This window comes from Telopea speciosissima, chromosome 2 (genome assembly GCF_018873765.1).
Source record: "Telopea speciosissima isolate NSW1024214 ecotype Mountain lineage chromosome 2, Tspe_v1, whole genome shotgun sequence".
Lineage (NCBI taxonomy): Eukaryota > Viridiplantae > Streptophyta > Magnoliopsida > Proteales > Proteaceae > Telopea > Telopea speciosissima.
Window position 1 is genome coordinate 540,083 of NC_057917.1, and position 27,998 is coordinate 568,080.

At 39.8% G+C, this 27,998-nt stretch overlaps 1 protein-coding gene across 1 annotated transcript; it reads right to left on the reverse strand.

Annotated features, from left to right (window-relative positions):
- Positions 1–8,017: 8,017 nt before the first annotated feature.
- On the reverse strand, positions 8,018–27,964 carry LOC122649557 (2,3-bisphosphoglycerate-independent phosphoglycerate mutase). The gene is made up of 10 exons (XM_043842754.1): positions 27,894–27,964; positions 27,437–27,602; positions 25,921–26,048; positions 12,002–12,152; positions 11,703–11,906; positions 10,837–11,261; positions 9,887–10,079; positions 9,700–9,795; positions 9,021–9,173; positions 8,018–8,307 (listed from the first exon to the last, which is right to left on the reverse strand). The coding sequence occupies exons 2-10, from the start codon at positions 27,596–27,598 to the stop codon at positions 8,143–8,145; spliced, it is 1,677 nt and encodes a 558-aa protein (XP_043698689.1). The 5' UTR covers positions 27,599–27,602; positions 27,894–27,964; the 3' UTR covers positions 8,018–8,142.
- Between the last annotated feature and the right edge of the window lie 34 nt (positions 27,965–27,998).

Consider the following 27,998-nt stretch of genomic DNA (forward strand, 5'->3'; position numbering starts at 1 on the left):
ACTTTTAGGGGGTGTCTGTGAAATTTTCCCAAATTTTTTTGTGAAAAAGTTTACATAGAGGTCTTGCCACGAAGAGTGTTTTAAGTGGCTTCTTAGGAGTAGATGATTTGTGTGTTTCCTGTGGACAAAATAAGGAATCAGATTGACATTTATTCTTTTCTTGTTCCTTCTCTACATATTTGGGCATGTATGTTAGGATTGTAGACAGAAAATCTCCATGGCTCTTTGATTCTTAACTTACTAGAATTTCTCTAATTTCTCTTGTTTTCTTCTCCGTCATAGATTTGGAACAAAAAATTATTTCTCTCAATCTTCTCTGTTACATGTTATTTTATTTGGTTAACTAGAAATCATTGCTGTTTTTCTCATTCTGTAACTAATCCTTCTAGTGTGATGCAAAATATTGATCGTTAGATCTCAGTTATGCAATTATTGTCTACCTGTACCTCCTTTTCTACATCACAAATTATATCTACCTTTTCCTCCCTTATCGCTGCTGAAATATTTAGAGTAGGGGTGTAAGTTTTGCCCTATCGGCCCAAGCCTGCCTTGGTCTGTCCTAAGCCCGAACAGGGTCTGAACTGGATTTTTTAACCCTAAAGGCAGGTTAGGATTGAGGTTCTCAAGCCCTAGGTCAAGGTTGGACTAGGCCAGGATTGAGGCTTCGAGCTAAGCTCAGCCCTGCCCGCCCGCCCCTGTGTTAGATTATGTTTTACAATTTATTGTTTATAGATTGCAATTTTTCTAAGTATCTAATTATCTATTGGTTTACCAAAAAATGGCTAATTTATCTTTTGAACGAAAATATTTACAATTTTAAGATTGAGCTAAGTTTTTTAACCCAAAGAAATGTCTAATAGTCAATTGAGTATGAAACAAACCAATACCCAGTCATATGTATCTCATTTTTTTAATGCATAGGACAACGTATATGGCAAAAAAACAGGGCAATTCAAGTCCAGCCAGGCCCTAGCAAAAATTAGGGTCAATCAGGGCCAACCCAACCCTTGGCAAAAATTAGGGTCTATCAAGGTCAACCCGGCCCAGCCTGCCCGATCAGGGTCAATCAGGGCCAGGCTGGGCTGGGCTGAGCCCGACCTAGGGCCGGGTTGAGCTTGAATTGAGCTAAGAAGACTCAGGGTTGGGCTAGGGTTTTTAAAGACCCGGCCCAACCCAACCTTGTTTCACCCCTAATTTAGAGCACACACACCCTTAGTTAGTAAGTACGCGTATAATACGCATATTATATCCGTACCCAAACTTTTGAACGAATAATACTCCCGTCCCCGCATTTCCCGTATTTTTATAAAAAAACACATTTTTTAACCGATCGAGTATTATACTCGTATAATTCGGGTATTATACAGTTTATACTTTTTAAGTTTTAACCCTAATGTTTAAAAAAAAAAAAAAAACCCAAAAGATTAGAATTTAAAAACGATTTCACTTTCCCTTTTGCGATTTGCATCGAACACTCCAACCCTAGCAGGCAACAACAGCCCCCCTCCATCTCCAATCATCCTCCCCATCTCCATTCAACACCTGCGATCGTCAAAGCTTCGATGGCAGCGGCGACGTTTCTCCTTTGTGGTTAGTATCCCTTTCTTTATTTCTTCTTCCACTGTTGTTCTTCCACTGTGGTTAGTATCCCTTTCTTTATTTCCTATTGTTTGCTAATCACACGAAAAATCACAAGTTCCAACTGCATCTCCATGGAAAATAGAAACGGAAAGCCTTTTTGATTCTCACCACAATCCACATTCAGCACTGAATACATCTGGGCTTTTCTTTCTATCTCTCTCTCTTTTGCTTGTGTCTGCTTTAATTTTGCCCCTTCTTCCCTTCCAGCCTTTTCTATTTCCACTTCTAATTATAGCCTCACGCCCACATAAAAGTATATTCACAGGCCCATGAATGCCCCTTTTAACCGCTACGGCTAGGTCCACATTCTGCAAATAAAAGAAATGTTTGCAGCTTTGGACCTATCATCTGTAATAGACTATTATATTGATATTTTATGGTTTAGAGACTACTTTATTGATATTTTGGTATGTTAAATGATAATCTTAGAGATGTAATATAGGATATTATATTATTGTGTTTATTTTAGTTCATAAAATCATGATATTATTTTGTTTATTAGGTGGTGAATGCATGTTATATAATGAATATATGCCATTTTTTTTAAAAGTATTATTGCCGTCTATGTCGTATTATACACGTATTAAACACGTATCGTATTATTATCGTATGTATTTTATGAAGTCGGATTTTTGAAAAGTATTATTACTGTCGAGTCCGTTTAATTGCCGTACGTATCCGTTCTCGTTCAATTGTCGTTCCCAAACTTACTAACTAAGCACCTACCTTGTCTATCTTATCATTATTAGTGATGGAAGGTTTGCCAATGACACTAGGGAGGCAGGTTGGACTTTTGTTATTATATATAAAAAAAACTTTATTAGTGCTTGTAGCGTTGTGCGGACTGTGGTCATGCAGAGACAGCTCAAGAGGCAGAAACAAAGGAACTACTTCAGGGATTGCAACAAATAGGAACATTGGAAGACGTTTCTCTCAACATTTGGACTGATTGTGCGGACCTAGTTCCGTGGTTGACTCAATCATCCTATCAATGGTCATGGGAGATTTTTACTATATTGTGGAATAATAAAAACATTTTGAAGTTGTTTAGTAATGCTTATACTAGTAAGAAAGATCACTCTTTTGTTTCGGATGCCAACGGTTTGACTGTAACTACTAGACATACTAGGCAGAAACTGTTTTATTTTTTTATGTATGAAAATAAAACAAATAGATTACTTAAAAGGAATAATTTACAGAAGGGTTAGAGCACGGGTAATTACAATAGTTCCATATAGCACTTAAGAGCTAGGAGTTTTCATAATACCATAAACAGTTTCATCCGTACACCAATTAACTTTAATTTTAGTAAAATTTTTTACTTTCATCAGTCAATTGGAAAAAGACCTTAATTATGTTCCAAGGTAAACATTTCTGAGTTGTTGGGAGTAGACTAGGTTGAATATCCTTGTGATGTCATAAAAAAACTTCGAGTTTGATGTTAGCCTTCTCAGCGTGTTTCCACCCTGCAAAAATCCATGTAATTCATACTAGGCAGAAACTGTTGAACCCTAATGACCTACCCTCTCAATCTGATGTCTTGGACAGCAAAATTTCTCAGTGTAACAAGCAAACATGGCAAAAAGGTGGCAGCCTTGAGTACTGCTATTATAAATTGATAATAACATACTTCATCAATCCTAATCGTTATATTATTATAATTTGATCTGAAACGTTCAATTATTAAATCACTTTACCTGATGTTTACCCATCTAACCGGTGAACCACATAGTATTCCGTCTTTTTCAAACACGATCCCCAATGTCTCTCCTTCTACATCGTTTGGAAGATAAAACTCATCGAACTTGTTCAGTTCAAAATCAAACCTACTTCTGTTTCGCTTAATGTTTCTAAAATTGAGCTAATAATACACTTAAAAAAGAGAGAGAGGAAGAAGAAAAATGGAATTTTCATCTCAAAAACAGAAATGTAGTACTTACGTTGAGTGGTTGAGTAACTGGGAGAAAACAAGGTGGTCGGATCGATCGTTTTCCCGCCGTAAAGAGCAGAGAATACATAGACTGAGGAGCAGATGATACCGACTAGAACAGTCGCGTAGATCGTCAAGAACAATGGCTTCGAGTTACTGATGTCTTGGAACGGATTCCAAGCCATCGATGGAAAATTTTACGGTTTCACACTCAACTCCAGATCTCCATATCTTTCTCTTCCTCAAAACTTGCAAATTCAAACAGGAATTAAACTTAAAATTGTCTAATTGCAATGAATTCATGTTCGTAAACACCACAAGAATAAACAGGTTTTAATTTCTGAAGATCAACAATATAAATAGGTTTCAATTTCTCCCAGTGCCGCCCGTCAAGGTCAATCACCATGACTGCCTGTGCGATGGCAATTCAAGAAGAAATTATAAGATTTAAAAAGGAGGAAAACTTTATCCAAAAAAACAAAAACATAAAAGTTGACAAACTGAAGGAAAGAACAGAGAACCAAGGGAACAAAGGTTGATGGTGTTGATGAATTGAGAGATATATATGGGTTCTCTGGTTCTCTGGTTCTTTGATGAATTTGTTTTTGATTAAATCCAACCGAACTGAAACTAGAGCTCTCTTCCTCCCTAAACCCTAATCTCCTTCACCGAACTGATCCATGATTTCTCCTACTTTTGAACTCTAAGCTCTCTTACTCCCTAAACCAAATTGAACCCTAACTAATGGATATCGTCTTCTTCGCTAAGGTCGTGACTCTGTTCGTCGTCCTAACCCCAAAAATGCATGCCCTCCCAAATGATAGGGTTTTAAATTGTTTCAAAACCCTTGATCATGGTGGTTGAACAGGTTGAACAAAAATTTGGTGAAAACGCTGAGCAAAGGAACAAGAAGGTGAATCCTTCGTGAGACAGAGCAAGGGAAAGGGGATTTGGGGCATCGTGTTTGAAAGGGACAGACAATGCTAGTAGTTCACCGGTTAAGTGGGTAAACAAGTAAAGTGATATAATAAATTGGACGATCCAGATTAAATTTTAATAATTTAACGGTTAGAATTGATGGAGCACTGCTAGCGATGCTCGAGCGCTGCTACCGCTTGCCCGGCAAACATAGCTTGATTGAATCTACCTTATCTGCAATTCCGGTTCATTACATATCGTGCTTCCAATTAGCAGTAGTAGTGTACCCTCTGTTTTCGTTTAGTGCTTTTTCTATTTTCCATCTCACAAAAGAAAAGAATGATTGGTCGCAGTACGACCCATATTTTCGTTAACGCAGCGTTAGACGCAACAGATCAAGATCGGTCCGTTGATTTTTTATGAATGCAATCGTATTTGTATTTGAATATACTGAGATTACCGGTACCACCTCCTATCTTCGGTTATAAAAAGGACTTAAACGTCATTTGGTCGCTCACAGGACTCTCTGCCGTCTCCGGCGATAACCTGCTGGAGACGGAGAAGGAGATGGAGAAAGAAGTGTCATATGTGTTTTGCAAATCATCTGTGGACAAAGATGAAATCTTCCATGTTGGGGATTCAGGGTTCTTTTCAGCTTCTAGCCCTGTGATGCCTTCCCCGAGAGATATCTCTGCGGATGCTAACCTGTTTCTTTGGTTTCTGTTCTTTAGATATTCTGGGGTGTCTTCGTATCCAATGCAAGTGATATCAGGTGAACTAGCACATCTGACCAAATCCGGGGATGTAAGTGAAAAACAACAAGGAGCGACCTGGAAACATGGCCGTAATTAAACAAACCTCCACAAACCTAGACAGAACATCAAATTCAGGACTTGGGAAGCAGGGAGCAGTGTAAGATTCAAATCCTTTACTTTCTCTACCAAAATTTCCCCGAAACTTTCCATCTTAATAGTTTTCTTGCTCTATTTTCCATAAAAAAAATCCACCAAATGACGATCTGCAGAACACATATGCCGGTTATGAAAAGGGAATGAACAGTACTTTCTTCTTCCCCAAAAAAATTCGACCTTCCTTCTCCTTTCGCTGAAAGGTTTCTTCATGTAGAGTGGTGTAGTTAGTAGACTGAAATCCCTGTATAGAGGTGGTGGTTGCAGAATTCTTCCCCCTTTGGCGGAAGTTTTCTTGGGGCAGCGAGAAGACCCAAAACCCTGGTTCTTCAGAGGTAGTGGTTGCAGATTTATTTGCACAGATAATGACTTCTTTAAGAAGCTCTTGCTTCTTCGCTTTGCTCCCTCGCCATCGGTCATATAAATCCATAAAATAAAATCTATTTAAATAGATAGAGGCAAAATCTTACACTCTCTTCCTTCTCTGAGTCTCTCTGAGCATGTTGACTATTTCTGATAACTTCTCGCCTCAAAACTGATCGGAATATGGCGAAGATTCTCCGAAACGATGTCGAATCTCTGGTTCTCAATCACCGGAAAAAGGGTTTTCCCCACCGCCAGCCGAGAGGAAGACCCTTCGATATTCGATGAGTTTTTTTTTTCGTCTGCTTCTCTAACCGGTTCAGGGAAAAGTGTTAGCAAGTTATGGGTTCACATGTTGAACGGCACAGATGATTTTGGATTAAAATCAATGGTTCATATTGATCCGTTGCTTCTAACGGTGCGTTTAACGAAAATATGGGTCGAACAGCGATCTTTTTCCCAAAAGAAAAAAGGTTCTCCTTCCAATCACCCTAGAAATTCATCCCTATGTGGGTAGGTAATGCTAAAAATAAAAATAGTTGAATGGTTAGACACTCTGTCAAATGGGCACAAGTCAATCCCCATAGCCAAGTTTAGTCATTCTTCCCACCATATATTGTGCAACCAAATGGTAACGTACCTAGCCCAGAAGACCTTATCGTTAGAGAGATCGATAGTATGGCCTAATTCTATTCCATGGCTTGTTCATCTTTGTAATTTGGATTTCATGAGTTTATCTGTGATCAATAATAGTTTTCTTATCAAAACAAAAACAAAAAATAATAACATACATAATAGATTGCAAGGCCATGTCATGGAGAGAGAGAGAGAGAGGGAGGGTGCTAATATTTTGCCCTAGTTGCTCAGAGAATCTTTTTCCAATTTTTTTTTGGAGAAAAGTTTTCTGTAGAACACTCAAACATAGAGGGATGAAATGACCACCCTGCCACCGATGGAAATCCCATCCTTATGATGTCAATGCACAGGGTCTCATTGGACTCCCTGCATGCATACGTGCCACGCTCCCCCAAAAAGAACCCTGACCCTTTTTATTTAACATTTTTTACGGTCAAAATGCTGACCTGCTGACCAAAATTCAAGTGTAACGTTTTTGTGCTGAAACTAACCAACTAGTGAAAGAGGGTCAGTTGGAAATATTGAGCACCAGTTTAGTTCCAAGGAGGCAAATGAAAATAGCTGCATAAAGACTGCTCATCATGTTGCTCACTCGCTTGTGAGGGAAACTTCTCCATCATGGTTTAAGGTATCAAAAATCAGATTGAGATCAGTCTCAGCTGATTTTGATCCGGATCACCCTGAATCCGTATGCATCAGACAGAATTGTCCCTGCATTTTAATAAAAATTGATTCGTATTACTTTTTAACCTTGCATCATACCATTGGATCGATATCGGATCAATTACTAATCAGTATCCACCTCGGCCTCAGGCTCAGGCTTATCCAAGTTCAACCCAAAGACACAAGTAAGATTAAGAACAACGTCCATCAATGGTAGTACGAACACTGTGCATGCAAATTGGTCCCAAAAAACCTGAGCCCGGCAAAGGCCAGGCCAACCCATAAACATTTTTGGGTTTGGACTGAGCTATTTGAGGTCAGGCCATGCAAAGTTAGGGCTCAAGGTTATCCAAGTTCAACCCAAAGACACAAGTGTGGTTGCTCTCCCCACGTGGTAACCACCTCGTCTCATCCCCATGGAAGTGCGAAATGGGGTGGGGTGATCACCACGTGGGTAGAGGATCCAAACTCGGGCGACACGTCTCACAATGTTTCAGTATTCCTGTGACTAATAATTTGAACGTTAGAGAACAATCAAGTTGGATTCATGGTTTTATTAAAAGAGCTTTTGTCAAATGTTAACTTTTCCATTCCAAATTTCTTTTGCTTAAAAAGAACTCCTGTAAAACATCTTCCATAGAAATAATAGCAAAAAGAACACTCTCCACCAGTGTCAATACCCAAAATCCCAAAGATTTTAATATTTTTCACTCCAATGGCATCAATCATCTGGGAGGACAAAAACAAGAATCAACTTCTAAAGCTCAAAGGAGAAAAATGGAACTGAAGCCTTTTCTTAAGCACAACCATAACATAAGCCTTTCAACCTTTATATTCAAGCCAAAATCATTTTTAAGTGAAGCTGAAAACAAGATACTAGGAGAAAAATGAAACTGAAGCCTATTCTTAAGCACAACCACCACATATACCTTTCAACCTTTCTATTCAAGCCAAAATCTTTTTAACTGAAGCTGATTCTTAAAAGTGGATTATTATTTAACCTTCATGGTAGCTACTCTACTCCACATGCTTTGCCACCGCATGATTCAGAGTCTTGAGAAATAATATCAAGAGGATATAGGGTTAGTTGTCAACAACCTCAATCAGAGTTGGCTCATAGTCGCTCGGAGCCTCAAATCCATGGAGATTCATAACAGTTGCTGCAACATTAGCAAGCCCTCCGTCTGGAACGTCCTTACGGAATCTAACACCTGGTGCTAGACCAGGGCCTCCAATTGCAACTGGTACCTACATAAAAGATCCAGACATAATAAGCATTGAGAAATGGTGATTACAATTCCGAACAAAGTATAACTATGGGTAATTATGTGATTCCATCTTCATACTAGATCACATATTTATATATGTATTTTTGGAAGAACACACAATATCATGGAATGTCATTCCCAGTTCAACAGCCAATTAATTTAACAAACCCTCAAGTATAAATGTCTACTCATCAGCATCCTCAAAGACTGCAACCCAACTCACAGGCAACTCGCTGATTTGGCTGTTCTGATAATTATATAGGTAAGTTATTCCAGATTGGCCATATCAATCTCTGTCCCCATCTCAACCATATGATCCACCTAATATTGAACTTTTTCCTCGCGTATTTCAGTCATCCAAATGTTTTTCAAATTCTTGTCTTCTAAAATGTTTTCGTCAAACCTTAATTACTCCTTGATTTGGCAATGCATTTAGCCGAAACTTACCATAAGTAGAAGGTGATGTAGACAATATGTCCAACAAGTTTTCGTATCGTTTATCATACAACCAAAGACCATGGAAAAGGCCATCTCCATGGACTTCTGCCAACACGGCCAATCAACCGAAAAAGGCAAAAGACGGGCTACTACAACATGATGATCCCACAGCCAAGGTGGCAATTGGCAATGAGCACGGGGTTCTTACTTTATTCTGCACATGATTCAAGGATGTAAAGGATCATGTTCACTTACTGGTTGAAGAGTGTGTGAGGTGAGTATTTGAATGTTGCCATCCTTCAAGAGAGGCTCCCCTTTCTTGTTCCTCTTCACCATGTCCTCGGCATTCCCGTGGTCAGCTGTAACGACATAAATTCCACCCACTTGTTCTATGGCATCAATCATCATCTGCAATCAGAAAAATAGTAGGCATCAGACAAGTTACAGAATTGTGCTCTTATAAACCCATATCAACAATGGAGAAGGGACTTTTTATTCAGAAAAGTCCTTAAATAACAGTCAAACACCCCCCCAGAGGTGACAGACGAGCACAAAACTAGCTCCAGAATAACTGCTTGTCTCCCATCTATGCTATACTTCAAAAAGTCCAGAGACCCAAATTTTCACCTCTTAAAGCAAAATTAGACCCCACCACCACCACCCCACCCCCCTCCCCCCCCAAAAAAAAACACCTCACCAATTACTTCATTGTACTATAGTACTTCAAGAATTAATTTCCACAGATTCTCATTGGCTCTATAAGTATGAATCTTTGTTTCTTTTTCTTTTTCTTTTTTTTTTTTTTTGGGGGGGGGGGGGGGGGGAAGAGTTAAGGGATGGGCCAAATCATTAGATGAAAATTTGTATGCCCCAGAATATTTCTACAAAGTATCCTTAAGGATAATAAGTAAAATGTTAAATTCTATACTGATACCTTGACAGCTTCGTCAGCAGCCTTACAAGCAACAACAGTTGCTTCAATGTCTCCTGTGTGCCCCACCATGTCACTGTTAGGCAGGTTGACACGTACCTAAGACAAATAAGACGGGACAAAAAAGAAAACCAGACATCTGTTAGACCCAACTCATTCCTTTCATAGAAGGTTCTAGTTCAAAGATTACCTGGTCAAACTTGCCACTAAGGATCGCATCCCTTGCCTTCTCAGCAATCTGCAGAGCCTTCATCTTTGGTTGTACATTGAAAGTAATTCCAGAATCACTTGGAATTTCCACATACTCCTCCATTTCAGGGTTAAAATACCCCGACCGATTCCCATTCCAAAAAAAGGTAACATGACCAAACTTTACAGTCTCACTGGTGAAAAGGAAATGACATTAGGCTTATAATCAATAGAAATGATGCTAGGGCAAAATAAAATCATTATAGTATCGCACCTTTCATTCCCCTAAAAGTAACTAAATAAAAAAGGCAGAATAAGAAGATGAAAATCCCTAGAACAAGGAGGCTCTCACACTAGCATGGCTCAACAAGCCACACAATCTAATCAAACTGGGTTCACTGACCTTCATTGTAAATGTATTTAATTGAAAATATTCACCAAGCAGTAGACGGATTGAAATCCACTCCAAGTCCTAGAAGTGTGCAGTGTGGCAGTGCTAGGTGGAGATGTCGACACCTGGCAGCTCCGACATCCAATGGTCCGAGCTCATTGATATGGACCGTTGGATTTCTGAGCTGCCAGGTGTCGACATCTCAACCTAGCACTGCCGCACTGCACACTTTTAGGAATTGGAGAGGATTATTTTCCAGCAGTAGACCAATAACAATATCTCTTTGAATTAAGGTGGCATGGAGCCAATAAAACTAACTTCTGCATGCAATTAATGTGTAGGATTGGTAAGACGACAAATGCTGATTATGTCTAGCGTCTTCCTACTGGCAGATTTCTGTTTCTCAGGCTGCACTGAAGGCCTGAAAAGAACTGCCTTGACAGGGAACACCTACATATTACTGTGGCCCAGACTTTATCCAACAAAGGCTGAAAACTTTTAAAGGCATTATTTTCCAGACATTGTCCTAATTTTCATTCAACAGCTGTGAGGAACCTCACCTGCAGGCAAAAGTACGGACACCATTGTTCACTAAATATTCACCAGATGTTCTCTCTATTTCTGGAGGTGAAACAAGGTAGTAGTTCGGAAGCTTCAACTCCCCATCGTATTGGAGCATTCCAGCATAGTGGATTTTTGGGTATCGAACACGGTCAAATGTATTGAAGTCTTCATACTGAAGTGCCTTAGCAAGCATAACCATACGATCTGCACGGAAGTTGGTTGTAACAACAGCATCACCATCCATTATCGGGCCCACAGCTTTCCCACTCTCATCAACTATAACAAATGGAGGCAAGTACTGATCATTAGCCTTGGGATCCTCCCTCAGTTTTTTCACAGCATCCACCGCACTCCTAAACTTGTGTGGGGCTTCACCAAGAACTTGGGCATCCCATCCTCGTTTCACAACACCCCAGTCATTCTACAATGAGAACAAGCAAATATGAATTAACATCCTTGGAAGAAAATTTAAGATATTTCAGTTGAAAATGTAAACCCATAGGACACAATGGTAAGGACAGTCATATATGGGTACACAGGTTGACATGCAAGGGTGGTTATTCAATTAGTCACCAAGAAGTTGTATGTCAAAAAATAATCAATCTGATCAATTGTTTAATCAACTGTAGGCAGTAAGTAGGCTTTTAACATTTTTCATTTTCTTTGACTATCCAACAATTAAAGCATTAAATTGAGCCACATTTGGGTTTACAAGATGCTAGGTGAGAGCAATGGCCAATGTTCCCATCCCTGTGCAGGCAGCATAAACACTAGTAAAGCTTAGGACTTAGGTAAACATTCCCTATAGCATAAGAGATAAGGTACTGAAGCTAAAAATTATGAACTTCATCAAATAACCTACCTCATAACGATCCATTGTAACATACATGCGACCACCACCAGAGGCAATCTGTGCATCAATGCCTTTCTCCCGTAAATTTGAGAGGTCATTCTCAAGAGTCTCTACAAACCCAATGCTTGAACCGTCCAAAACATCACGGCCATCGGTGAGAATATGAACACGTATTCTCTTTGCACCACGCTCACTAGCTCCTTTTAGCAGCAACTATGCAAAATAAAAAAATAACAATAATCACATCCAAAAGTCAGGAAGACCATAAAACAATGTATAGTCATAGTGTTTTCTAATGAAAACCATACCTGTAACTGATCAAGGCGAGAGTGAACACCCCCATCACTCAATAACCCAATGAGGTGCAATGTGCCAGCATCAAAGCATTCCTTTATGTACTTAAAACCTTCTCCGTCATAGATTTTTCCTGAAGCAAGAGCAAGGTCCACAAGCTTTGCACTGCATTTAGAAACAAATAAAAATCACTACAGGCAATTCACTAGACAACAAACGAAAACAATCTATTATAGGTAGAAGAGAAAGAAAATGGATGCTATGAGTAAACGAAGACCTAGGAGACATGGATACAGAGTGTGACACAATAAACACTATGAACGTAAAGGGTTATACACTTATACTAACAGATTTCATTAGTAGTGAAGTCAACTAGGCATCTGCCAGTCCCCAAGCTGTAGATTGGGCCAGGCTGAGATCACCCCAGGCCTATTCTAGTGTGGGTTGTGCTCAAGGTACTAAAACTCGGAACTCGACCCTGGGAAAAACCGAGATCTCGAGATCTCAGTCAAGTTGGTGCATTTTTTTTTCCAACTCGAAACCTAGTTTCGGTGGGTTTTAGACCTAGTTTGGGTCTAAAACTTGATACTCAGCCTATTTTAGGCCATTTAAACACAATGGCACTATCAAATTTTGCAAAAACAAAGTCCAAATAGGAGTTTCACTTCGGACCCTAGGTTGGTAGGCGACAACATACTAAAATACCCTACTCTACACAAAATTTAGTAATACAAAGCAAGCAAAACATTCAATTAATGTAAAACAACTTAAATAAGCATTAGAAATGTTAAAGTGATACATCAAATTGTTTAACAATGTTACGACTATCATCACATAAAATTCCTTTGAATCACGCATGCATCATAACAGAAAAAAAAATTCGGACTCCATCAAGTGATAGATCGTCCAAAGTTATGTAACATATCTTAAAATGACATGAATCTACCAAGGTTTGAACAAATTTTTTTGAAAAAAAATAGATTTGGGGGAAAATAGTTTGTTTTTGAAAAATGCTTCAAATTTGAGATGAATCATTCAATTGTGTAGCTGAATCAACTCTCTGGCAGATTGCAACTTGAAATCCAGAGGTAAAATGAGCTCACAGCCTTCAAAGTGGGGAGAAAAGAGCTTCTGGACCAAGGTTCTAAAATTCGCGTTTCGACATGGTTTCGACCAGCCAGAAATCGAGTTCGTCTCGGTTTCGACCATATCTCAGTCGAAACCTGGGATTTTTTTCCCATTGATGGGGAAACCAAAGTTTCGACCTCAAAACAAGGTTTTTTAGGTCTGATTTTTTGCAGGTTTGCCTATTTTTCACATTTTAAACACAATCCATGAATTACATTCACAAAATCACTGAAAATGATACTTGTGGTTATTGACCCAAGTTTACTAACGTACACTTTAATACAAATACTAAAGTGGTATTATAAATACTTAGTTCACATAATTATAAAGTACTTGAACTCGGAATAATACATTTAATCCAAATAACACATTAAGATGTCCCTCTTCAATTTCATGCGGAGTTTCTTGGTGAGTCCAATCCACGAGCAGCGTACCACTAAAGATTGCGAAGCCGTTCCTCCAAATGCACAACATATGTATCCCATGACATGTTATAAGACCAATTGGTTAACCACCCTTCTCTTCCTTCTAAGTTAATTCTTTCCATTGTCATTCGAAAGGGAAGGAGAGCTTGTACTAATCTCATAGCCAAGTTTGTTTCCTATGATGCTATTTCTCCTACAGGTATTGCTTTTTAATGCATACCCAGGTTGGAATAACCCTTATTGGGTTGCTTGTAGATCCACCCAAGCAAAGAAACACTCAAATCCAAGTTGTAGTGGCAGAATAGTAAATAATTCAATGTCTAAAGGAGGATGGCAAATTTGTAAATAAGTGAGAGTTCGTAAGTGAATGGTAGAGTAGTAATTTGTTGGAACTCCAAAACAAAAACAAAGGTTTATAACGTACCTAGTGAAAAGGATAAACTTGGAAGGGGAAAAATCTTAATGGCAAGATGTAATTACTAGGAAAGGGAGGGGTGGTTAAATTGAAAGCAAAACAAGAATCGTAGAATAGGGAAGGCATTTCGTCTTTAACCCTGGAAAAAGATGCAGACTATAGAACCAGCAGGGGAGAAGATGGTTCGAGCACCAATACTCCCTCATGCAAGATCAATTTGAACTCAAACTTTAGGGGAAGATTCCTTACCCGCTAACCTATTAAACCCACCCAAAAGTCACCTGAATCTACCACTAGGAACCAGGTAATGAATTTCTAAAGCATAGTCTGACGGTAGTCTCTGATCTGGGTTTAGTTGCAGGTCCGAGACTTGAATGCACTCTCAAAATAAAAGAGGGTTTTAGATCAGGGTCTTGGATATTGAATCGCATATGGAAGGGTGATCTAAACCCCAAATCTCAACAAATTTGAGGATTTTAAATCCTAAATCGCATACCAAAACCAATGTTTAGATCGAAACCTGGCCGAAACCGGCGAAACTCAATCAAATTTGAGGATTTTTAAAACTCCAGCATGATTTCATCTCGGAATCTGTCAAAACCGAGACAACTCAACGGTTTTGACAGGTTTCGGTCGAGTTTTCGATCCATGTTCTGGACAAAACTCGATCGAGAAATCTCGAGTTCTGTCGAGTTAAAACACTTTTAAAGGAGTAGATGGGTCGTCCCGAGATCTCAATCGAGAAAATGCACTTTTGAAACTCGTATATCGACTCGTCTCGACCTCCCAGAAAACCGAGATCTCGACCGAGATCTCGCGAGTTTTAGTACCTTGGTTGTGCTATGCCTACTTCAAAGTTCAGCCCAAACCCTTGAGCTCTATAACTAGACTAATGCAGTTAAAGAGTGTCCAATCGGGCTAATTGGGCCTCAAAAGACTTTATTTTGGCCCATGGTTGGGTTCAATAGGCCTTGTACTTCTTATTTTTAGGTTTATTGATATAATGGGCCTAATATATAAGCCCATAAAGTGGGGATAGAGGTTAGTACACAAGATTAGTAGTTAAGTATTTGAGTTAGATTAACATGCTTAATAGCTAGATAGAGTTTTGTTTTGAGTTTATTTACTTATTGAGTGTGCGACTATGATTAGGAGCCCTTTTATGAGTCAATTTAGGAATTTTAGGAATTTTAGGTCTTTATATATGTAATACACCGCCCATCAATTAGAAATGAATTGAGTAAAGAATAATTTTTTTTTTAAAGAGTTTTGATGTTGTTGAGCAGTGCATATAGGATTGGTTTCCCATACCTGATTTCTTCTCTACTCTTCTGTTCTCTTCTTCTTTCTTCTTCCTCCCAAGCATATCAATCTCATCTCTTTTCTCTACTCTTCTATCAATCTGATGTCTTCCCTCCACAATGCAGTTGCTTCCTTTATCTCAGATCTGATCAAAGATTTGATCAATTGTCCTGCTTGCATCTGACAACCATAATCTAGATTTTCAAATTACATCAATTGGTATCAAAACCGAACCTGGGAAGTGATACCTATGTTTTCAAAACCAAAGTTTGTTTTCCCAACAGAAAAACTGTTATTTTACTCATAGATGACGAGTAGAGTGACGGTTTCATCTCGCGGTGTGTTGTGGAGAGATATTATCAAAGACTAAAGAAATCATTATTGAGACTGATGATTATGTCTTCCATCAAATTTTCAAATTCTCAATATTGCGATGCCTATTGTGAAATATTTGAATCTTCCAAATGCATCATTAAAGTGGTTAGAGAGTGACTTAAAGCATGAAGCGCCGTTGTTGATCGTTACCAAATTTATGTACCTAAAGCCTCTCATCTATGAGAGACGTCTGCTCTTCTAGAACTGGTTGACGAAGTATGATCGAAGCCAAAAGAGGCAACATTAGCAACCCAGCCACATGAAGAAACACAAGTTACAATAAAGGTAGATGAGGAGATTATGGTTCATGAAGTGGATACAAGCCTACCTATTCAATCCCCTTACAAAGAACATGAGATTGAAGCTGAGGATTTGATTAACGGTCCTAGTAAAGACGTGGAGTACCAAGAACAAATTCCAATCGGAGAGACACAATTTAACATTGTTCATAAGGAGATCGAGAAGGTTTACTTTCTTCTTCCTCTACAAATCTTGGAAGTAACGAAGCCGATCATTGTTGACTTTTATAAGAAGCGTTGGATCACCATCAAGTCAAAGCAAGTGTTCGACGATGTTGTTGGAGTGCTGTTGATTTTCACCTATTATAAAACTCGAGGATGAGTTTTGTGAGTTTTGTCTAACATCGGGAGAATTGATGCAATTAAAGGTGTCCAATCGGGCCAATTGGGACTTGGAAGACTTTATTTTGGCACATAGTTGGGTTTTATGGGCCTTGGGCTTGTTATTTGGGTTAATTGATAAGCCCATAAATGAGGATAAAGTTAATAAATGGGATTAGTAGTTATATCAAGCATTTGAGTTAGATTAGAATACTTAATAGCTAGACAGAGTTTTGTTTTGAGTTTATTAACTTCATTGAGTGTGTAATTGTGATTAAGAATCTTTTTATGAGTCAATTAAGAATTTTAGGTCTTTTTACATGTAATACACCCCCATCAATTAGAGATGATTTGAATAAAGAATGAGTTTTTTTTTCAAGAGTTTTGTTGTTGTTGAGCATTGCATACAGGATTGGCATCCCATACCTGATTTCTTCTCCTCTTTTGTTCTCTTAATCCTCCCACGCAGATTGATCTCATCTGTTTTCCCTACGCTTCCATCGATCTCATTTCATCCCTTAACAACACAGTTGCTTCCTTTATCTCAGATCTGATCCCAAATTCAATCATTGGGCCTGCTTGCATTTGAGATCCATAATCTGGGTTTCAGATTACATCATAGACCCTCCTATTGTCAGAAGGTAATGCATGCCTGAACTTCACACAGAATATGAGATACTTTGACAAATTGCGTGATACATAAATTATAGACCACATCTTAATTTTAGATTGTACCATAAATATTTAAATCCATGAACATATACCTTAGAAATTGTTCATATGTTACCCATATTACATGCTATACAAAGTCTTGGATTTAGAATAGTTTAGTTCAGGTAAGTGATATGCCAACAAGGTAACCGGGCCAGAACTCCAACTCCCAAGCCTTAAAAACAAAATCAAGTTCGGAAGATGAAGGTTTCAGCTGGGGGTGCTATGGATAAGGGAAGCCTGTAGTAATATAAACCCCTAGTTCCTTTGAGAAAGTTGAGGTTTATATGTCCTTCTGTTGTATATTATATAGCATCTTTGATGTAGATAAGTCACTTAGAGGGCTTATTTTATTCAAAATAAGCTTTGGGTTGGGTTATGAACTATGTAGGTGTTGGGCTTTTGATCCCATAGTTTTTCTGTGTAATGGGCCACTCTAATGGGCCTAAAATATGCGTAGAAAATATGAAAACGGGATTTACTTCATTGGTTTAGTTAGAGTCCTATTTTGAGTCTGTTTTCTTTATTATTTCACTTTCCTAGTCAATTTAGGTTACCTTATTAGTTAAGGATTGGGTTAGACCTTTCCATTTTAGTGTAAGTCAATTTTTGAGTCTTCTATATAAGTTTGTAAGGGAGGTGATTCAGTTGCCTTAGCTTGGCTGGACCGACATGACCCACTTTGGAAGCCCAAACCAAGGACTGGTCCTAAACCGGTTTTCTGGTCTGGCAAGGGCTGGTAGTTCACTTAGGAGTTAAGATGCAACATTCAGTTTGGTTTATTTTATTTCATGGGTAGATTACGTAGGAATATCTTAGGTAGTTTCCTTTCTTTAACTATGGTCCATTTTAGTAGTTTCCATTTTGGGTTGTTTCCATTTTAGTTAGGTTTCTATTCCTATGCAAGGTTATTTTCTATTTATTCATTGTAATCGTAGGAGAGCAATAGATTTGATTAATGGAAGTTATTTGTGAAGCTCTGTGAGAGTATGTGTGAACGTGAGTTCCCTCTTCCCTTTCCCCTCCTTTCTTCTAATTCTTCCATTGTTCTCGCTGTGAAGCCCACCATAGCAGACCACCCCCCTGGTTCTGCATTATCTGGTATCAGAGCCAAAGGATCCATCCCCTTCCCGTCCATCTCTCTTATCCCATTCTCCTTCTTCCTTGTATTTCTTATCTTCCCAGTTGTCTTACCGTCACACCAGTACCCCCATCCCTTTTCCATCTTCTGCAGTACCCATACCCTTCTTTCTCTCCTTCAACTCCACTAAAACCCCAACCGCAACAACCCCTTTTCTTCCTCGCTGTAACAGCGAACGGAAAAAAAAGCACCGAAAAACCCATCCATTCATCCTTCTCCCGCAGAAATCCATCTCCCCAACTCCATCGTTTCGATTCCACTCCATAGGGTTCCGCCAGAAACCAGAAACAGAAAAAAAAAAAAAAAATTCGAGAAGAGAAGAAGAGGAACAGAGAATCGAAGCAGAAAAAAGAAAGAAATTTACTTACCTGGTTCGAAGTTGGTCTCATGGATCATCTCCAACAGTGCCTCTACCGTGAGTAGCGCCCAAGTTGCAGCTTGGTTCGAAGTCCACACACCTAATCGAAGTCGAAGTCGAAGTCTCCGTTGGACCTCTGTTTCAACTGCAAAGTCGACTTCCAGCCATCGTCTTCATCTTCTTCTACCCTATTTTTTTTTACGCTTCTATTCCAGAAAACGGTAACACCCCACTTCCTCTATTTTGTTCGTTTGATTCCAGGGTAGAAATAACACTTGGAGGGGAGATTGCAACTCTGTCTTCAACGAACAAAATTCAGAATATTAAGTGTTGGCTAAATGTCCGTCTACTGAAACGTCTGACGAACAACAAACTCATGATATGGAACAACTTTCGTCACAAAAAGCTTTCACAAGTTCGTCTTTTACACGAAGGGGCTGGACTCCCTCGGTAGGCTCAGTAGAAGCAACAAGTTTTTCATCCTATTTAGACTCTTTCAACTCCTTTTGTGGCTGCACTGTTCGTGTTGCTTCAATTGGGCTTTAAAGAGCTATCACGCTGCAACCCTTTCAAGACAATAGTTTGTTGTAGAAGAGAGGGCTTTAACGTGCACTGGTTACCTTCACTGTCAAGGACAACCTTCCGTTCTTCCATCCACGATTGGCCAATTATGATCATATGTTTGGAAGAAGGAAAATACACGACATCTAAGACCATCAAATTAGGAAGAAACTGAAAATTTGATGATAAAAAACATCATCTTTAGATTTAATGATAATCTCATCTATCTTAGACAACATTTCTACTACAGATTGCGAAACGAGATTCTCATTCCACCCTTTACCTATGAACAGGGAAGAAGTTTTTCCATTGGACAAACAAACTCTAGACTTGAAAATAAAGGTATTCATGGCTAGGTTAAGCTTTGATACCAAGTTGATGCGGCCAACCAACCTAGATCCTAAATTAGGAATCAAAGATCAGTTCAGATGCTCCACAAGCCCAAATCTGAACTATTTTCCTGATAAAACAAGGTTGAAAAGGCTCGCTGATTTGTTGATTTCAGTAGCCAGCATTGGTGAAAGCAAGATAAAAGAAAGAGAAGCAATTAGGGTTGTTGGACTGTGAACAGTAACTAAAAAAAAGGAAGAGAGAGAAAGAGGAAGCTTATCTTGGCTACCAACTCAAATCCAAATTCCGTATTCTATTTCATTAACCATCATTATTGGGGTAGTTACATATTTATAAGAAAACAAAAGAAAGTTTCCTAAATTTAAAACTCTTAGGTAGCTAGACTAACTTAACTAACAAAGACTCTCAAATACTTTAACTAATTAGAATTATTGAAGCCTAAGTCTTCTAGATAACTTGGGCCTCACACAACTAACCAAAATAGGACTCTAAAGCCAACTACATTATCTAATGGACCCCACTACTACTTAAGTATGTACTTTCATACACCCCTTTAGACCCCCATTTTTGGGCCTTATAATTAAGCCCATTACAAATAAAACCCAAATAATTAAAAGCCCACACCCCATAAATGTTAAACTAGGACCAATTTTTGGACTAGGCCTGCATTACGTGGTTAATGGATGAAGTAGTTGTGGACAGATTTAAAATTAGGGAAAGCTTGGATGATCTATTCATCCCAAGCACTCTTTATTTATAAGAGTAATAAAACAGTAAACATCTGTATGGTAGCAATGTGGGACTAAACCACATAATACAAAACTAATAAAATAACAAAGAAAAGAGGTCCAGAATACCCCCACGGTATTCTGGCCATATATCTAACACTCCCCCTCAAGTTGGAGCATATATATCATGCATGCCCAACTTGACTAAGATAGGATGAAACAGCTTGCTACTCAGTCCCTTAGTGAACACATCAGCCAGTTGATCAGTAGACTTCACAAAAGGAACACAAATGAGGCCTGCCTCAAGCTTCTCCTTGATGAAATGTCGGTCAACCTCCACGTGCTTAGTACGATCATGCTGGACAAGGTTATGAGCAATGCTAATGGCTGCTTTATTGTCACAATAAAGCATCATGGGAAGATGGACAGCAACACCGATATCCTGTAATAATCCTCTAAGCCACAGAAGTTCACAAATTCCTTGGGCCATCGCACGAAACTCGGCTTCAGCACTGGACCTGGCCACAACATTCTGCTTCTTGCTACGCCATGTGACAAGGTTCCCACCAACAAAGGAACAGTAACCAGAGATAGATTTCCTGTCAGGAGAACCAGCCCAATCGGCATCAGTATAGGCTTCAATCTTAAGGTGACCCGTGGGAGATAGAAGGATTCCCTTTCCTGGAGCAGACTTCAAATACCTCAAAATACGACGGACTGCATCCATATGAGAGGAATAGGGATCATGCATGAACTGGCTCACCAAACTCACAGCAACTGCAATGTCAGGTCGTGTGTGAGAAAGGTAGATTAACTTGCCCACTAACCGCTGATAAACACCCTTGTCAACAGGCTCACCTTCTTTCTCCCTAAGTTCGTAGTAGCTTCCATAGGAGTATCGAAGGATGGACCTAGCAGCCCTGTTTGATCAATAGATCAAGGACATATTTCTTTTGAGAAAGAAAGATGCCCTTTGAAGAGCGAGCAACTTCTATCCCTAGAAAATATTTCAGAGGACCAAGATCTTTGACCTCAAACTCACGGCCAAGGAGGAGCTTTAAATCCCTGATAGCATCACCATCATTACCAGTGACCACAATATCATCCACATAGACTATGAGAAGAGTTACCTTGTCACCAACTCGTCTGATAAACAAAATGTGATCAGCATTACTCTGCCTATAACCTGCTGAAATCATAGCCTTGTGAAATCTGCCAAACCATGCCCTAGGTGACTATTTCAGCCCATAAAGTGCACGCTTCAGTCTACAGACCTTGCCCTTGGTCCTGTCATCAGAGAAGCCTGGTGGAATGTCCATATATACCTCCTCCTCAAGCTCCCCATGGAGGAAGGCATTCTTTACATCTAACTGTTGAAGATCCCACCCAAGATTTACAGCACAGGATAATAGCACCCGGACAGTGTTGAGCTTCGCCACTGGTGCAAAGGTCTCCTGATAGACAACTCCATAAGTTTGAGTGAACCCCTTTGCAACCAAACGTGCCTTATATCGATCCACAGAACCATCAACCTTCTGTTTGACCACGAAGACCCATCTACATCCAACTGGTTTCTTTCCCGGAGGAAGAGTCACAAGCTCCCATGTATTATTTTTATGTAGTGCTCTCATTTCTTCCAACATTGCTGCCTTCCACTTTCCATCTGTAGATGCTTCCTGCCAAGTTTTAGGAATCGAAACAAAAGAAAGAGAAGATACAAAAGCACGAAAAGATGGAAAAAGAGAACTATAAGAAACAACACGAGATATGGGATGTAAAGTACAAGTCCTAGCACCTTTGCGGTGAGCAATAGGTAGGTCGGAAGAAGAGGGATTACCAGGAGATGGAGGATCTGGATCTGGAGCCGGCAATTGGATGGGTATTGGTGCTAAAGTGGATTGCAACTGCCCTCTGTTGGTTTTGCCCCTTGTGTAGGTGAGTATGTTGGAATTGTCAATTCTCTTCTGAAATTCACCAATAGTTCTTTGGACTGGAGTCAGCTCCCCCTGAATAGGAACATTAACAACACTATTTTCTATAGTCTCCCCCTGTAAAGGATTCCCATTAGGTGAGGGAGGAACAGCCGGAGGAGGTTGGACATCATCCAAAGGAGGTTGGGCATCATCAAAGGAGGTGGGCAGCAGCCAGTGGGTGCGTCAAAGGAGGCTGGACAGCGACCGGAGGAACCTCTAGTGGAGGAATCTCAAAGGGCACATCTTCACTAGAACTCTCCCCTTGAAGAGGTGGTGAAGAATAATAAGAAAGGGTGTCATGGAAAACAACATCCATACTCACCAAGGTACGGCGGGAAGGGGGATGGTAACACTGATAACCTTTCTGGGTTGAAGAATAACCCAAGAAAATACAACGGAGCCCACGAGGCTCAAGCTTGCCTGGAGATCTGGTATCCCTAGCATAACACACACACCCAAATACTTTGGGAGGGACAATAAAGGAGGGATGGCCCAGTAAAATATCAGAGGGGGTACGGGAATTAAGAACCCGAGAAGGGAGCCTATTGATGAGATAGGCGCAGTGAGAACCGCATCCCCCAATATTGAGAAGGAACATTCCTGCAAACATCAAAGCCCGGGCCATTTCCAACAAATGGCGGTTTTTTCTTTCCGCCACACCATTTCAGCGGGGGTATCAACACAACTAGTTTGGTGAATAATGCCATGATCACCAAATATTTTTGAAATTGTGATTAAGAATTCGGTTCCATTATCACTTCTCAATATTTTGAGAGTAGCTTGGAACTGAGTTTGAATCATCTTATGAAAATGCTGAAAACATGAGAAAACCTGATTTTTAGTGTGCAAAAGATATACCAAAGTGTTCCGAGAATGACAATCAATAAAAGAGACAAACCAGCGATGACCAGAAATAGAGGGCTTGCGACTAGGGCCCCAAACATCAGAATGTACCAAATTAAAACAAGAACAACTCCTTTTATTTGAAATAGGATAAGTTGAACGTCTCTGTTTGGCCAGAACACAAGCCTCACAAAAAAAGTCATCCTTAGTATGTAGGGTGACCAAACTAGGAAATAAATGAGCTAAAATTCCTAAAGGGGGGTAACCTAACCGAGAGTGCCACTGGTAAAGTTCAGAAGAGACCAAGGAGTTCTGATGCAGCGGAGAAGGCAATGGTGGTGGAGAGAAGCGACCGTCATCAAGCAGGTACAAGCCACCATGCACTTTACCCAATCCAATCGTCTTCCTAGAGTCCAGATCCTGAAACACACAATGAGATGGAAAAAAAATGACTTTGCAATTAAGATCACGAGTAATACTACTAATGGAAAGAAGGTTAGTAGTAAAATTAGGAATATGTAAAACAGAAGATAAGGGAAGAGAGGAAGTGCAGTTGATGAGTCCTTTTCCAGATATTGAAGAAAGGGACCCATCAGCCACTTTGACCTTATCTTTCCCAGAAGTGGGAGAATATCTGTGAAACAGACTAGAGGAACCGGTCATATGATCTGTGGCTCCAGAATCTATGATCCAAGGATGGGAAGCCACAGAAGCACAATGACCTACAAATGGAATACCTGACCGGGCAAAGTGTGAACCTGAAGGAGCTGAGGAATTGGCAGTAGCTGATGTAGTAGAGGCAGCAGCAGCGGAAGTCCTGAGCATACGTAGGAGGGCCTGTAGATCATCCAGGATAGACCGATTGTCGTAGTAGGGGCTGTAATGTGATCTCGATCGATGGGCCTTGGTCTTTGTCTTTATCTTTGTCTTGGCAGCCCGTTTAGCTTCAAAATCAGCCGGTTTCCCATGAAGTTTCCAGCACTTCTCTTTGGTGTGATAGGGTTTGTGGAGTGCTCACAAACAACGATCCCTCGTAGTAGAATCACCAAGAGAAGCAGTGCCACTAGGTGCGTAAGGGTCGGGCAGCACCTTGAGAGCCGATCTATCGTAATAGGCGGGTGCAACATGGCAGCCCTACGGTTCTCCTCGATGAAACCAATGCATAAGATTGTTCGAGTGTGGGAAAAGGCTGATGGCCCAACACTTGAACACGAATTGGATCATACTCCACATTCAAGCCAGCCAAAAAATCATAGACCCGATCTTGTCCACATGCTTCTTATAGGAAGCAATATCAAAGAATCGTAGACGGGTGGAAGTCGGAGAAGTGGTCTAATTTCGCCTGTGCATGCGTAGAGTAGCATAGTACTTGAACCGAAAGTTCACCTTGAGTGGTATGGAGGACCTTCGCCTAAGTTCATATACCGGGCATCATTGCCAAGCGCCCGTAGGTTTCCTTGCAAGCAACCCAAATCGCGTTGTGTCTAGAAGAAGAAAGTTATCCGCAAATCTGTAGTCATTGAACCAATTAAGTAGGACATGAGAACACCATTATTAGCAAGCCACCCGTCCCGAGCGGGGCCTGGGCGATGGGTTGAACACTAGTGCCATTAATATGGTGGTGAGACCACGCAGCAATGGCAAAAGAGGCTGACCTGGACCATAAAAGGTAATTCGAGCCATCAAGTTTAATAGGATTTCGTGTGAAGCGTGGTAGTCAGTCTTGTGGTGACCATCGGTAGGTGGCCGATCTCAAGTAGTCGAAGAATCGAGAGAGTCACCCATATCTTGCCCGAAAGAAGTCCAATAATGTCTTCAGTGAAGGCTGAACTAACTCAAAAATCGGAGACAGCAGAAGTGAAGAGTCCTATATCGATAATGATAGGGTTTTTGATAAAACCTGAATTGCTGAAATCGATGAGGATAATGAGTCCAAAATTCTGCAGAAAAATGGCTTCAATCGAGGTCAATTAACCCTCTATCTTGGAAGAAACAGCTGCTGCGAAAAATCGGAACATCTGGCTGCAACAACTCCAAGATCGATAGGTGTCGGGGTTTTGCGGAAAAACCCTGTGATAGTAGGATCGATCTCAAGGAGGTCTTCAAATCAGAGATAAGAACGAACCAATAAAAAAAGAAATCCTGCTGCGTTGTGGTCTTCAAAGGAAGGAGTTAATGCCTTGTAGTTGTTGTAGAAGCAAGCTCCAAAAATCGAAGATCCAATATTGCGGACAGGCTTGGCAGTCCTTATCGAGCGAATTATAGTGCATAAAAAGAGGTAATGGGGGCAGAATCTGGATCGTATGATCACCTCATCGATGCTGCCCTATAATGGGAATGGAGAACAAGGGAGAAGAAAGAGAGAACTAGAAGAGAAGAAGATCGAAAGAGATAGGGAGAAGAAAACTGAAATTCGAAGGAGGGGTTTTGTCCCTAACTCGAAATCTGCTCTGATACCATGTGGACAGATTTAAAATTAGGGAAAGCTTGGATGATCTATTCATCCTAAGCACTCTTTATTTATAAGAGTAATAAAACAGTAAACATCTGTATGGTAGCAATGTGGGACTAAACCACATAATACAAAACTAATAAAATAACAAAGAAAAGAGGTCCAGAATACCCCCACGGTATTCTGGCCATATATCTAACAGTAGTATTTCTATTTTGACCAGAAAGTAGAAAAACATCCTCCCCCCCTGGCAAAAAGAGAGAATTGTGCATATTTTATTTTTGGGCTCTTGTTTACAAATTGATGCAGGACCATGGGTAGATTAGGTATTTTAGGGTCTAATCTTTTGGGTAGTCATTCGGTTTTTCATTTAAAATTTACATAGACATCATCCCATAGAAAGGCAAGACATCACATTTAGATTTACTTGGCTGGTTTAAATATAAAATTCCAAACCAAAACTAATTAAGCACTGAAGAAGTATAGGTAGGCAATTATTTCCTCAATAAAGGTAACAAAAGCAAAAAGATTGCAGAAAACAACAGTTTACCCTTGGGCGTAAATCCGTCCAGCACCAAGTGCGTTATGACCAACTTCACTGTTGCCCATATCATCTTCAGTTGGAAGCCCCACAGCCTTACCATGCGCCCTAACCAACCTCCATCTGTCGGGTGTGCCCTTCGGAAAAGACATACAGTAAAACTCAGTAACGTACTCATAAACATTAACGATAAATAAGAATAGGGCGGGGGATCGCCGCCAGGTTGCGTGGCCCCTGCACCAGTGCAAGGACATTCAACAGGGGTGGGATTTTTCATTTCACGGGGGGTAGGGTGGCCATTTTGCCCTTCCTCCACACAACCTGGCAGCATTCTTTTTTCCCAAAGGAATATGTGTTTCCACAAGTTGTTCCGATTCTTAGGTCTGCAGATGTATTGGCTGAGAAGCTCACCAAAAGGATGCAGTGGTGGCTGATAACTACTGGGGACCATCACTTCTGGTCCTTCCTATGTATCAGACTTTGAGCCATGTCCTGTATATTCTCTTTTTTATTCCCTTAATAAAGTGATTGTAGTTCATCCATGTGAACAATAGGTACTCTATTCAAAACTCCACGTACACAGTTTTGAATAAATCACGGTTATAAAGCCAGTGAACTTTGAATATGGGTTAGCATCTGAGGAATTCTTTTTTGCTTTTTCATTCATTTTACCACAAGCAGATATTTGGTGACCAATACTGTGAACCACAGAAGATCAAATTATTTTAGATGACTGCAACGCTCAACAACATCAGTTTCCGTACATGTATATCGCAATAATAAAAACATGTGCACAACACGTCTGCATGAAATATAGGGAATTGATGATTTACGAACCAAGGTTTAAAACCTGGAATTTGACACAGGATTGGCCTCCATCGGTAAGTTTCATTGATTTTCCATTATTTTACTGACTAAAAGAAGGAAATTTAGGAATTGTAAAAATTAAAGATCAAAGAACATTCATGACACATTCCAAAATCAGTTGCAGGCATCAGCATTGACTAGAATCAGGGCCTGTTGATTTTGCAGATTCCAATTTGATTATTTACACACTGGTACAAACCCATTGAGGATTGCTAAGAGATAACTCACTCACGTTAATGTAGCATTGCACTTTTGCCTCCAAATATATTTGCAGTCTCAAAGTATTACACCTTATTACAGAACCAAGAGATCCATATGGCAGAACTCCAGCGCTCACCAAGAGATACCTCTCTAGGCATTCTCAACTAGGGTAAAAGGATACCATAAATTAACTCTCAAAAATGTGATATGGACCAGCTTAAGATAAAAAGTCAGGAACACCCAAAAGACTGAGCTCAAAACAAAGAGATTATAGCACAGATGCTGCAACTAAATAAATGGTTGGTAAAATCCGAAGCCAAAAATCAAAGCAAAAACTATGAACACGGAAACCTTGAATTAACCCATATCGTGTATAGATCGTTAAAAGATACAAATTACAACAAAAACATAAGATTATAATAAATGACGTAGAAATAATAAAAAGAGAGCAAGTTACCTGTTTAAAGGAATCCATAGTAGGGGTCTCGGCGATATGGATGCAGTTGTACTTATCGGGATTGGCTTCGCCCCAGCCATCCAGAACGATCAGGGCAATGGTCTTACCCTTGGGGAGCTTTGGGTGATCCGCCAATTTCCATGAAAATCCGGCGTTACTCATATCTCTAGATCAAATTACAAAGATCCTAAAATTTTTCAGGCGGGGAACAAAGCAGAAATTAAAACTATTTGACAGAGATTTCAAATCACGGAGACAAACAAAATAAGTTGGAGTTCCTTATAGGCCAGATACATAAAGAGGATCATGATAAAGAGGTAACCCATCCCTCTGAAATCTATAATCCAGAAAATATCACAGATGTCATCTCACTGTCAAGAAACGTACAATACACCATCGATCATCGAGAAAATTAAGGAAAAAAAAACAGGTAATGAAAAGAGAGAAAACCATATACCTTTCTCTTCTGCGATCTGGAGCTCCCAAGGGATTTTTTCGTTTTTTTTCCTTTCAAGTCGCAGTAAGTTCTATAGTGGGAAACTACATATATATATTACACAAG